The sequence below is a fragment of the Anabrus simplex genome, chromosome 1 (genome assembly GCF_040414725.1).
Source record: "Anabrus simplex isolate iqAnaSimp1 chromosome 1, ASM4041472v1, whole genome shotgun sequence".
NCBI classification, from domain to species: Eukaryota; Metazoa; Arthropoda; class Insecta; order Orthoptera; family Tettigoniidae; genus Anabrus; species Anabrus simplex.
Window position 1 is genome coordinate 152415579 of NC_090265.1, and position 14063 is coordinate 152429641.

The window sequence follows — 14063 nt, forward strand, 5'->3', positions numbered from 1 at the left end:
AGCAGTTAACTCATTAGAAGTAAAGGCTAAGTAAACGATCACTTAATTTTGATACTATACACTGAAATTAAGTAAGAATGTGATACACCTGAAGATATGGCGGGTCACATCACTGATTTCAGAGGTTAGTTTAAATTTTCTTGCATCTGGTTAAATTTTGGAGAGGCTATGGCCATATAAATTTATAGTGAGAATGTTATCATTTCTCTACTGGTGCTTGGAATAAGTTTTCATGCTACATATAGTACAGTTAAGTCAGGTGACGCTGTTTGAATAAGAAAACAGAAACATTTGCCACAAAATGCGATCAGTCATCTTCGGTACCGTATCGTTTTCTCTTTCTCCTCGACGTTCAAAGGTGACATCGGAGTCGATTATTAATGCCCATCGACTGCTGTTCTCTTAAAGAAAATTCAAAATGAAAGAGGATAACACGTTTTCGTAACAAATGCATAAGTAATGTGGCTGATAGCAGGTGTTACTGTAAGTCATTAGAAAGAAAGGCTGAAATGAACTATCGCATAATTTTTAATTACTGAAATTAAGTAAAATGTTATACACCTCAAGATATAGCAGAGTACATGACTGATTCAGAGGATAGTTGATATTTTCTCGCGTCTAGTTAAATTTCGGAAAGGCCATTCAGTTGTATTTTTGTAGCGAGAAGGTTATCATTTCTCTATGTGCGCTTGAAATACGTTTTCATGATACATATATGGTTAGGTTAGGCGACGCTGTTTGAAGAAGAAAACTGGAACGTTTTCCACAGAGGCCTCTGGAGTGATACTATAACTTTTTTTCAGAATGAAATTAAACATACACTTTCAATTAGTGTCCGGTTTTAAAAAATAACGATCTAGCAAGCCATAGTGTGGATATCATCCGCGGAAACTGAAGTTTTGAACAAACCAATTGCCATTTCGTACCGATTTTAATGTATATGCGTATATGGGATTTTACCGACTTTTACGAAAAATCGGATATAATGACAATCCGTTGTTGCAAGTAAATTTTTCACCGTTATGTATTCTCTTTATAACGGACTACTGCATTTAAAAACTGTATTTTAAGTGCCTTCCCCTAAACTACCATTTCATCCAGCATAAATAATATTATTTATACTCTAGACTGTAGTGCTTTATTCCCCAACAGTTTATTCCCCATCAGTTTTCATTAAATTCTGTTCACCCATTTTCTTGTGACTCAGCGTTGATATGGACTTTGAAAAAAAAATTGAAATTCATGAAAATCTTTTGTTATCTTGGTCAAAATGTATAAGATATAAATGATCGGAAATTAAATTCTATATGACTTAAGTTATGTAATATTTATTGATAGGACTACTAATAACATAGATTCTTGAGAATTACATTTTAGGTCTTCTCCTAAACTATCGTTTCACTTAATGTGAACAAAATGATATATAGCCTAGATTGTAGTGCCTTATTCCCCGACTTTACAGACTGATTTACATTTAATTCTCTTCAGCCATTTTCTCGTGATATGCACACACACACACACACACACACAGATGATGGAAAATTAAAAAGTGCATTTCCATGTTACTGTGGACACGACTGATACAGAAATACCATTCTTTATTTAATTCTGAGGATTGTTACAGACAGAACTCTTATTTTATATGTGTAGAAATTTTTTTGTTTTTCAGAATATGCCAGAAATTTTAATGTTATTTATTGTCCTTTTATAGTTTTTGAGACAGTAAATCAAATATTTTTCTATTATAATTGGTATACTTTTTTCTCCTGTAGATTGTTCCATGGCATATTGGGTGTGCTAACGTTCTCCATCTTGCACCTCACATTGAAAGTGTACAAAAGAAAATTGTCTACTTGAAGAAGGCTAACTTCTACAGTCATAGTGTTGTTACACAACATCATATTTGAAGAAATGAAGTGGTGATATCAGCATTATTTGTGATTTTCAGGCGATATAAATCAAGACAGATCAAGTAATGGATGCAGAGCCCTGCTTAATATTGTTTCAATTAATTATTTTCAGTATATATTGTGGGAAGAGATGGTACTTGACAACGTGCGGATCAGATGATAATAGTATTTGGTATATGCTGTTGTCCTTTACTCATTAAGTGTGGATCTAAGAAAAATGTATGTGTTATTCCTCCATATATTAAATGCTCATTCTGTGAACTGGATTTTTCTCCTGTCTAACTCAGAAACAAAATCTTAAATTTGTCATTATGAAGAGGGTGAAATATATCTTCCCATTTTGCAGTATGGCTCATTTGTGATGTGTGCTGATAAAGGTGGTGAGGTTCAGGCCTGTATATTTGAATATTTTCCATGATTAGTTCCTATTGTCAGAATATTAGTGATGGTGCACTGTTATATATCTGTGTTAACTCTTTGTACTCCGATATCAGCACTCCACCAACAAGTGATACATGTCGCTTTGGCTATGTTAACAGGGAGACAGCATTATATGTTTCTATTATTTACAGCTATCTTTTGGCCAGTTTTTGAATGTGTTAGTGTTCTTCCTGGTAGTTGTTTTTGTGGCTCTCAAAGAGAAAGTATTCCTATGTTCAAACTTTTATGCACTTTCTTCCAATATTTTCCCCAAAGGAACGCAGTTGTCATGTACCAACATGGATATGTTGGAAGTCAAAAAATTAAACATTGGAGTATTGCGTGAACTTCTGTACAGATTTCTTGAAGATTGAGTTTTTATTGTGTGTGATATATTATTTTTAAAGCATGAATCTGAGAAAAGGTAGACATTTACATTCTAGTGATAAATGTGCTATGTTGAGCAATATTGACTCTCACAGTGATGACTTCAATTTTGTTCTTGTAACTTGTGACAGAAAACCAGCTCTGAATGTATGGGAATGTTTCAAGAAATAAGTTATCACAAAACAAATAAAATGTTGCTACAAACCTAATGGGTGATCAGCCCTAAGACTTGCATATTATGAGGTGACACGTAGTCAGCGTGACAAATCCCCTTGGTCATTATTTTTGGCTAGCTCACCATTAGGTAGCTCCTCAGTTGTTCTCACCTGGGCTGAGTGGACCACGAACCAGCCCTTAGATCCAGGCAAAAATACAGGGAATTGATTCTGGGACCTCCTAGTGAGAGGCAGATTTGCATAACCCAGGGAAGCGTGTTTTAAAAGGTTTTATTGTTTGTTCTTTAATTTTCGTTTGCTTTTTAGCACAAAATTAATTGTGTATGTTATGATGTTTTTCTGTAGTAAACCATAACCGCATGGAACAACAGCCCCGCAGGGCCATGGCCTACCAAGTGATCGCTGCTCAGCCCGAAGGCCTGCAGATTATGAGGTGTTGTGTGGTCAGCACAAGAAATCCTCTCGGCTGTTATTTTTGGCTCTCTAAACTGTCACATAGCTCCTCAATTGTAATCACGTAGGCTGAGTGGACCTCGAACCAGCCCTCAGATCTATGTAAATATCCCTGACCTGGCCGGAAATCAAATCCTGGGCCTCTGAGTAAGAAGCAGGCACTCTACTCCTACACTGCAATGCTGACTTTTCTGTGATCGTGAAAAGTAATTGGATTGGATTAACCCTGAACTTGCAAAAATTTACGCTATGTTGTCATCTTAATATACAGTAGTCCTTCCTTCAACAGTGATGTACTCCCATGAATTTGTTGTATAGCGGCCTGAGTCATACTATTGGTTTTAAAATAATTTTGAGTATTTAGTACAAACTATTGCAAATGACACTTGCTAATATCTGTACTGCCGGGCTGAGTGGCTCAGACGGTTAAGGCGCTGGCCTTCTGACCCCAACTTGGCAGATTCGATCCTGGCTCAGTCCAGTGGTATTTGAAGGTGCTCAAATACATCAGCCTCATGTCGGTAGATTTACTGGCACATAAAAACTCCTGCGGGACTAAATTCCGGCACCTCAGCGTCTCCAAAAACCGTAAAAGAGTAGTAAGTGGGACGTAAAACAAATAACATTAATTATTATTATTAATATCTGTACTTTGTGTCTTGTTTATTAACTAATCTGTACCTGTTGAAAATTGCATCCTATTCATGGAATGGGCATATACTTGTCAAATTCAAAAGTAGGCATTTTAAACAAAGGGGATATAAAGTATACTGGTATAGTACCAAAGTACTATGTCCTGCCAAATACTATAATATGTTATCCATGCTGATTACAAAATATATTACTTTTTTTGACATCAAATTAAGTAGTTTAAAGAGAATCATAGAAGAATACTGCAAAATGGCATATCTGTTCATTTGTACATCACCACAATTACAAAATAAATTACTTTTTTTGACATCAAATTAAGTAGTTTAAAGAGAATCTTATAAAAATACTGCAAAATGACATATCTCTGCATTTGTATATCACCACAAATAAAACATATAATTTGCCAGGCTGAGTGGCTAAGACGGTTGAGGTGCTGGCCTTCTGACCCTAACTTGGCAGGTTCAATCATGGCTCAGTCCAGTGGTATTTGAAGGTGTTCATATATGTCAATCTTGTGTCGGTAGATTTACTGGTATATAAAAGAACTCTTGCAGGGCTAAATTCTGATACCTCAGCATCTCCCAAAACCGTAAAAAGTAGTTAGTGGGATGTAAAGCTACTAACATTATTATTAAAACATTTAATTATGAAACCAGTATATAAAGGGGAATATAACAGTAATATTTTCTTTCAATTATAAATTAATAATAATAATAATAATAACAACAATAATAATAATTCAAATGTTCAACTCCTTGGCTGGTTAACATAGTGGCCTTTGGTTCTAAGAGCCTCAGTCTTGATTATTGGCCAGGCTGGGTTTTTTAACTGTGTATAGTTAATTCCTCTGGCTCGAGGCCAGTGTTTGTTTGCATCATAATATAAATTTATCATCTACACACAACGAACCACAACAAAAACACGAAGTAGTTAGTACATCCTCTCCACGTAGGGTTGGGGTCAGAAAGGGCATTTGGCCTTAAAACTGGGCCATTACAAACTGTTGTGCCTTCCAGTATTCAATCTGCACACCTGTGTGAATTATCTAAGTGCCTCCTTGATCCTCTATTTCCAACTAGCTCTGTGGGCTCATTTAGTTTCACATCTCTTTATCATTAAATCATTGTAAACAGTCTAACCGTTGTCTCCTTGGTCTCAGTCTTCTTCTCTTATACCCCTATAACTAACTCCATTATATTCTCACTGAGAAACTGCAGGACGTTGTGATTTGCATTAAAAAGAATTCAGTTGATATTTTAGGAAATTTTACTCAAGATGCCTAAAATTTCATAACAGAAAGGTTTTTAATTAAATGAAAAAAAGAAATTATACCCATTATTCTTTGTCTAAATGGTAAGTTCTGTTTGGGTCAGATTGGAAAAGAATAAAATAACATAGTCTCCTTTGTTTTATATTCTTTTATGGCACATGTCATGTGCTGCACTTTATTTTATGGAAAGAAATATACTTCGAAGGGGCAGGAATGCTTCTCTAGATATGAACAAAGTAAACAAATTCACTTTAGAAACCATTGGAAAAGTTGGTTGTGATTTGGATATTTTGTTGCATTATATGGTTTGGCTGAAATCAGGTTGATGATGATGATGATGATGATGATGATGATAACAACATACATACATTATCATTATAGACTGTTATGCCTTTCAGCGTTCAGTCTGCAAGCCTCTGAGAATTTACTAAACGTCGCCACCATCCTCGATTTGCAACTAGTGTTGTGGCCTCATTTAGTTCTATACCTCTTATCTTTAAATCGTTAAAAACCGAGTCTAACCATCGTCGTCTTGGTCTCCCTCTACTTCTCTTACCCTCCATAACAGAGTCCATTATTCTCCTAGGTAACCTATCCTCCTCCATTCGCCTCACATGACCCCACCACCGAAGCCGGTTTATGCGTACAGCTTCATCCATCGAGTTCATTACTAAATTAGCCTTTCTCTCCTCATTCTGAGTACCCTCCTGCCATTGTTCCCACCTGTTTGTACCAGCAATCATTCTCGCTACTTTCATGTCTGTTACTTCTAAATTATGAATAAGATATCCTGAGTCCATCCAGCTTTCGCTCCCGTAAAGCAAAGTTGGTCTGAAAACAGCCCGGTGTAAAGATAGTTTCGTCTGGGAGCTGACTTCCTTCTTACAGAATACTGCTGATCGCAACTGTGAGCTCACTGCATTAGCTTTACTACACCTTGATTCAATCTCACTTGCTATATAACCATCCTGGGAGAACACACAACCTAAATACTTGAAATTATCGACCTGTTCTAGCTTTGTATCACTAATCTGACATTCGATTCTGTTGAATTTCTTACCTACCGACATCAATTTAGTCTTCGAGAGGCTAATTTTCATACCATACTCATTGCATCTATTTTCAAGTTCCAAGATATTAGACTGCAGGCTTTCGGCACAGTCTGCCATTAAGACCTAGTCGTCAGCATAGGCCAGACTGCCTACTACATTTCCACCTAACTGAATCTCTCCCTGCCATTTTATACCTTTCAGCAGATGATCCATGTAAACTACGAACAGCAAAGGTGAAAGATTACAGCCTTGTCTAACTCCTGTAAGTATTCTGAACCAAAGTCATTCTACCATCAATTCTCACTGAAGCCCAATTGTCAACATAAATGCCTTTGATTGATTTTAATAATCTACCTTTAATTCCATAGTCCCCCAGTATGGCGAACATCTTTTCCCTCTGTACCCTGTCATATGCTTTCTCTAGATCTACGAAACATAAACACAACTGCCTATTCCTCTCGTAGCAGTTTTCATCCAACTTCCTCTCAACGACTGATCGCACCCTCCCTTCCAGGATGCCAGTGAATACTTTGCCTGGTATACTAATCAATGAGATACCTCGATAGTTGTTGCAATCCTGCCTGTTCCCTTGCTTATAGATAGGTGCAGTTACTGCTTTTGTCCAATCTGAAGGTACCTTACCAACACTCCACGCTAATTTTACTACTCTACGAAACCATTTCATCCCTGCCTTCCCACTGTACTTCACCATTTCAGGTCTAATTTCATCTATTCCTGCTGCCTTATGACAATGGAGTTTATTTACTATCCTTTCCACTTCCTCAAGCATAATTTCACCAACATCATTTTCTTCCTCCCCATGAGCTTGGCTGTTTGTAACACCACCATGATGATTTCCTTTTACATTGAGAAGATGTTCAAAATATTCCCTCCACCTCTCCAGTGATTCCCTGGGATCTATTATGAGTTCACCTGAATTACTCAAAACACTTCATTTCCTTTTTCCCTCCCTCCCTGAGATTCTTTATTACTGTCCAGAAAGGTTTCCCTGCTGCTTGACCTAGCCTTTCCAGGTTATTACCAAAATCTTCCCATGACTTCTTTTTGGATTCAACAACTATTTGTTTCGCTCTGTTTTTTTCATCTACGTACCAATCCCTGTCTGCCTTGGCCCTTGTTTGGAGCCATTTGTGATAAGCCTTCTGTTTACATTTACAGGCTGCTCTCACTTCATCATTCCACCAAGATGTTTGCCTTTTCCCATCTTTACACACAGTTGTTCCTAGGCATTCCCTTGCTGTTTCTATTACAGCATCCCTGTATGCCACCCATTCACTTTCTATATCCTGAACCTGCTTACTGTCTACTGTTCGAAACTTCTCACTAATCATATCCATGTACTTCTCTCTAATTTCCTCGTCCTGGAGACTTTCTACCCTTATTCGTTTGCAGACAGATTTCACTTTCTCTACCCTAGGCCTAGAGATACTTAGTTCACTACAGATCAGATAGTGGTCTGTATCATCAAAAAATCCACGAAAAACTTGTACATTCCTAACAGATTTCCTGAATTCAAAGTCTGTTAAGATTTAGTCTATTATGGATCTGGTACCCCTAGCCTCCCATGTGTAGCGGTGAATAGCCTTATGCTTGAAGAATGTATTCGTAACAGCTAAACCCATACTAGCACAGAAGTCCAGCAAACGCTTCCCATTCCTATTAGCTTCCATATCTTCCCCACATTTACCAATCACCCTTTCGTATCCTTCAGTTCTATTCCCAACTCTCGGATTGAAATCGCCTATTAGCACTATTCTATCCTCGCTGTTGACCCTGACCGCGATGTCACTCAATGCTTCATAAAACATGTCAACTTCATCCTCATCTGCACCCTCACATGGTGAATACACGGACACACCGGGCGAGTTGGCCGTGCGCGTAGAGGCGCGCGGCTGTGAGCTTGCATCCGGGAGATAGTAGGTTCGAATCCCACTATCGGCAGCCCTGAAAATGGTTTTCCGTGGTTTCCCATTTTCACACCAGGCAAATGCTGGGGCTGTACCTTAATTAAGGCCACGGCCGCTTCCTTCCAACTCCTAGGCCTTTCCTATCCCATCGTCGCCATAAGACCTATCTGTGTCGGTGCGACTTAAAGCCCGTAGCAAAAAAAAAAAAAATACACGGACACAATTCTTGTCCTAATTCCTCCCACTGACAAATCTACCCACATCATTTGCTCATTTACGTGCCTAACAGAAACTATGTTGCGTGCAATGGTATTCCTGATAAAGACCCCTACCCCAGACTCTGCCCTTCCCTTTCTAACACCCGTCAAGTACACATAATCTCCTATCTCTTCCTCATTATCTCCCCTTACCCGAATATCACTTACTCCAAGCACATCCAGATGCATCCTCTTTGCTGACTCAGCCAGTTCTACCTTCTTTCTTCCATAAGCCCCATTAATATTGATAGCTCCCCATCGAATTCCATTTCGTTTGCCAAGTTGTTTCCAAGGAGTCCCTCGCCTGTCAAATGGGAGTGGGACTCCGTTACTCCCATAGGTCCGAGGCTTGCTTAAAATGTTCTGAGCTCGGTGAATTCATGAAGCAGGATGCTACCCTACTATTGCACGTAGTCCAAGTGAGGATCTCTCTTCTAATGGGTTATGGACCACCGGTGAATTGTATAGTCCTAGCCGCCTGAGCATAAGGAGGGCCACGACTCAGAATATGTCTGAGATGCCCACTCCCATTCCATAGCAACTGGTATCCCGACTCTCAGGACCACTTACTAGGCCACTCAGCCGTTGCCCATGGTTCACGAACTAGGACGTGACTACAGTAACCCACAAACATGAACCATTAATAATAATAATAATAATAATAATAATAATAATAATAATAATAATAAATATTAATAAATTATTATTCGTTTGAAATGGTTTGGCCATGTCAAACGAATGGACGATGGAAGGACAGCAAAACAATGGCTACACACAGTCGTGGCCGGAAAACGACCGGTAGGAAGACCTAGGAAGAGGTGGCTGGACCAAGTGAAAGAGGACATAGGAACAAGAGGAATCAGCTGGGATGTCATCTTGAGAGAAGAGTGGTACATGGACAGACAGAAGTGGAGAGTGCTCGTAAACCACACCCGGGCAACTGGAGTGGAAAACTGGTGATGATGATGATGATGATGAATAAATTAATATTAATAATTATTAATAATATTATTATTATTATTATTATTATTATGAAACTATTGTTAATTTCCTTCAGCACAGATATACCATGCTTTGGTTTTTGTAGAAGGCCACAAGTTTTTTTTTTTTTTTTTAGTACTTAAATTCATCTTGAGTGTTCATTGAATTAGGTTCTTTTGTCTGTCTGAAACCTACATAATTTCATTTTTAGACATCAGTGCAGGAAATGTCCTAGTAATGAAGTGTAATAGTCTTTCTTTAAATAAACTTTAAAAGACCAGAACAAATAACAGGCAGTTGCCTAGAATAGAAAGATCGTGAGACAGAGATAAGTGATAGTTGGTACATCCCTACTTCCACTTTTATTGTATAGAAGCTTGTGGTAAATCTTTTATAGTGGTTTTCCGTGGTTTCCCATTTTCACACCAGGCAAATGCTGGGGCTGTACCTTAATTAAGGCCACGGCCGCTTCCTTCCCACTCCTAGCCCTTTCCTGTCCCATCGTCGCCCGGTGCGACGTAAAACAACTAGCAAAAAAAAATCTTTTATACAGAATGTCTTCTCAGTGTTGAGTTGCTGTTTTGAAATTGTTTGAAAGGGAATGGAAATAAAGTAGACATAAGCAAATTGAGGTACAGATTTTAAAAATATTTATTGTACATTGATTAGTGTAAAAAATATTTCAATTTATTTTACAGTATTTGATAAAATAAACAGTACTTATTACCCAAAGATCCCTTTGTTGACATTCTGTCCATTCTTTTTGTCCACCTGATTAAATAGTCTTATGAACATCAAAAGTCTGTGGTTTACAACCTGTAAAATAACATACAGGTTTTTCCTGGGCCTGTTAAAACTGTACAGTATACAACAATTCAAACAAAATATTTATGTGAATGTTACAGTTGAATGGCAAGTATGGAAAATAAATCTTTCTTCCATAAAACTGACAATCTGTCAGTGGACTTAGTAAGGAGAGAAAATATTGAACCATTTATAGCTACTGGTTGTTATAACCTCCTTTTTTCTTCAGTTTGTCCTAAACAAAATTTACTTGCAATGATATTGAAACAGTATTGAAACCTCTTGTGACAGCATTATTTTCATATAATCAGAGTCTTTAACACTTTATATTGCTATATTTTAATTTTAAAATGACCATATAACATCAATGAAGTATGTTCTGGGACAAAGCTCTCCTGTTATGGCAATTTTAAAAATACAAATGTACACCTAGGTGCTGTGTTTTGTCAGAATTTTACATATAATTTAAAGTATTGTACATAGTTGTCTTGATATGTTTTTCAACACACAATGTGTTGGGAACACATTTTGGACATGAAGCCAGTCAAATTATCAAACTTCATGAAACAAACCCTGGCTTTATTAATAAGAGTTGCTTAGCATCTGAGATTCAAGTGTAACGAATATCACAGTAATTAAAATTTCAGAGTAAACTTTACTGAGGTAAATTATATATTCATTGAAAGTTATGACTATGAAATAAACCCATTAACATTTACAAGTGAATTTCAGTTACTTCCACTTGGGTCTCACTCAAACACAAGGAACACAATTTGCACTCTCAGAACAGTTACACAACAGAGGGACAGTTGAGCCTTGCTGAAGAAATAGGCATTATAAAATAGCCATTTAATCAGTAAGTAGATGATGTTGTCTTATAGGTCTACGTAGCACTTCTGTTCATAGCAGGAATTGATTTAACACTTTGGCAATGGAGGGAACTTTATTTCCTCACAAAACAGGTTACTTGTTTCCCTTTGTTAATCTACCTCAAGCTTTCGGAAGCTTCCTGATATACCAAGAATGTCACTGCCCATACCACAAGAATTGCCTTGACGGAGAGCTGATACTGCTCCAGCCTTAGCTTGTTCACTGAACATATCTTCTCGAACATTCATCTTATCGTGTGACAGGAGTAAATCTCGATGTGCCAGCACTTCCTTCTTCCAAAGATCTGTTGACAGGAATAAAAGTTTAGTCACAATAAACAAGGATATGTAATTTTCAAACATCATTTACTCACAAAATCAATTTGATTTAGCCAAATAATTAAGTAAATATTTAACTTTCCGTATACCAACTTGGTACAACTGATCTGAGTTATCATTTCAAAAATTAGAGTTAAACTTCTCCTTGCTGTTTCAACTATGGTTACATTAAGAAGTAAGTATAAATAACCACCTAATCGATACTTTATTAATGCCTCAGGCAAAATTGAATAAAATTAAAACTTACAGGACATGTTTCGACCACTTAGTGGTCCTCTTCAGCTGTATAAATAAAGAACTGAAAAGAAAAACATTGACAATAAGCACAAATAAAAGTTCTTTGGAGACTCCTTTGATAAAAATGGAGGTCGTCAGAATAGGTCATCTTGCCTTCCGTTCTTGTTTGGAAAAGATGTTTATTCTGCGCTGTCTAGAGGGTCTGTCTTTGAGCGCGACCTGGTGAAGTAACGATGTGATACAGTTTGACAGTTCATGGAAAGCTCTGGAGAGAAGGGAAGTAGAGTTTCATCGTCATCTAAAATAACATGTGAGGGAGGAGGGAGATTGGGCTGTGCTTCTGCGATGTCGTGTTTGATTATATCTCTTGTTTGTCTAGTCTGTTTCATGTCTACCCATTCTAAGTATTTGCTAATATTCTCATATAAGATGTTTTTATGCTCGTTGTTTTCGTTGAGATTCTCTTCACCGTTTTCCAATTTATCAAGAACGATGTGGATGTTTTCCAGGTTGTTCATAAGATTACCTTTATTAATCATACAGATAATTTGAAGGTCCTGTTTTATATTGGTGAATTTGTGGTTGGACTCTTTCATATGGGATCCCATGGCAGAGAATCTTTTGTATCTTTCAGCACTGACGTGCTCTTGATATCTAATTGAGAAGTTCCTTCCAGATTGTCCCACGTAAGTTTTTTTACATTGAGCACAAGTCAGCTTATAAATACCCGATTCCTGGAATTCGTCATCTTTAAGTTTATTAGCTTTATTATGACTAAAGAACCTATGTTTCGTGTTGTTGTTTGTAGAGAAGGCTACCTTGGTATTGTGTTTCTTGAATAAGTTGGTGATTTCGTAAATCTTCGGGTTATTAAAGGTGAATTTTACATATCCTTTTTCTTTTTCTGAATGCTGTTTAAGTTTAATTTGTTGTTGGTATTTGCATTTAGTGATGATTTTATTGATGAATTTCAAACTGAAACCATTATGTAGAGCCTGTTGACGAATGAAAGAAAGTTCCTTTTTTCTGTCTGTTTCTGTTAGCGGAATTTCAAAGGCTCTGTTGACGAAACTATAATAAGCTGATTTCTTTTGCGAGATGGGATGTAAAGAATCACTTTTGATTGTAGTCGGGGTAAAAGTGGGTTTCCTGTATATTTTAAATTGGAAATGGTTGTCTTTACGATTGTTTGGATATCCAGAAAATTGAGTATGCATTTCTCTTCTTCTTCAGCTGTAAATTTTATGTTTGGGTCTAAATTATTCAAAGTATTAAGGATACTGTGACTATCATTTATTTCCTTGTTAATTATGGCATAGGTATCATCAACATATCGAAGCCAGAGATCGAGTCCTTTAATGTGACCTACTATCTGAGTGTGTTCCAAAAAGTCGAGGTAAATGTTAGCTAAAATTCCAGAAGCCGGCGCAAGATGGACTTCCAGTGGGAGCGCCGGCTTCTGGAATTTTAGCTAACATTTACCTCGACTTTTTGGAACACACTCAGATAGTAGGTCACATTAAAGGACTCAATCTCTGGCTTCGATATGTTGATACCTATGCCATAATTAACAAGGAAATAAATGATAGTCACAGTATCCTTAATACTTTGAATAATTTAGACCCAAACATAAAATTTACAGCTGAAGAAGAAGAGAAAGGCATACTCAATTTTCTGGATATCCAAACAATTCGTAAAGACAACCATTTCCAATTTAAAATATACAGGAAACCCACTTTTACCCCGACTACAATCAAAAGTGATTCTTTACATCCCATCTCGCAAAAGAAATCAGCTTATTATAGTTTCGTCAACAGAGCCTTTGAAATTCCGCTAACAGAAACAGACAGAAAAAAGGAACTTTCTTTCATTCGTCAACAGGCTCTACATAATGGTTTCAGTTTGAAATTCATCAATAAAATCATCACTAAATGCAAATACCAACAACAAATTAAACTTAAACAGCATTCAGAAAAAGAAAAAGGATATGTAAAATTCACCTTTAATAACCCGAAGATTTACGAAATCACCAACTTATTCAAGAAACACAATACCAAGGTAGCCTTCTCTACAAACAACAACACGAAACATAGGTTCTTTAGTCATAATAAAGCTAATAAACTTAAAGATGACGAATTCCAGGAATCGGGTATTTATAAGCTGACTTATGCTCAATGTAAAAAAACTTACGTGGGACAATCTGGAAGGAACTTCTCAATTAGATATCAAGAGCACGTCAGTGCTGAAAGATACAAAAGATTCTCTGCCATGGGATCCCATATGAAAGAGTCCAACCACAAATTCACCAATATAAAACAGGACCTTCAAA

General features: G+C 37.0%; 2 protein-coding genes across 3 annotated transcripts in view; one reads left to right on the forward strand and one right to left on the reverse strand.

Moving 5' to 3' along the window:
• MED27 (mediator complex subunit 27) overlaps nt 1–2021 on the forward strand; it is a 102018-nt gene extending 99997 nt beyond the window's left edge. The window contains exon 6 of one of the 2 annotated variants that reach the window (XM_067139539.2): nt 1773–2021. In XM_067139539.2, the coding sequence (XP_066995640.2) occupies nt 1773–1907 (135 nt within the window). In that variant the 3' untranslated portion in view covers nt 1908–2021. The remainder of the gene's footprint in view (nt 1–1772) is intronic. The other variant, XM_067139532.2, reaches the window with a different exon arrangement.
• Nucleotides 2022–9610: 7589 nt separating this feature from the next.
• The window catches only part of LOC136885210 (clavesin-2), a 195441-nt gene continuing 190988 nt past the window's right edge, over nt 9611–14063 (reverse strand). The window contains exon 9 of the mRNA XM_067157638.2: nt 9611–11463. Within this exon, the coding sequence (XP_067013739.2) occupies nt 11270–11463 (194 nt within the window). The 3' untranslated portion in view covers nt 9611–11269. The remainder of the gene's footprint in view (nt 11464–14063) is intronic.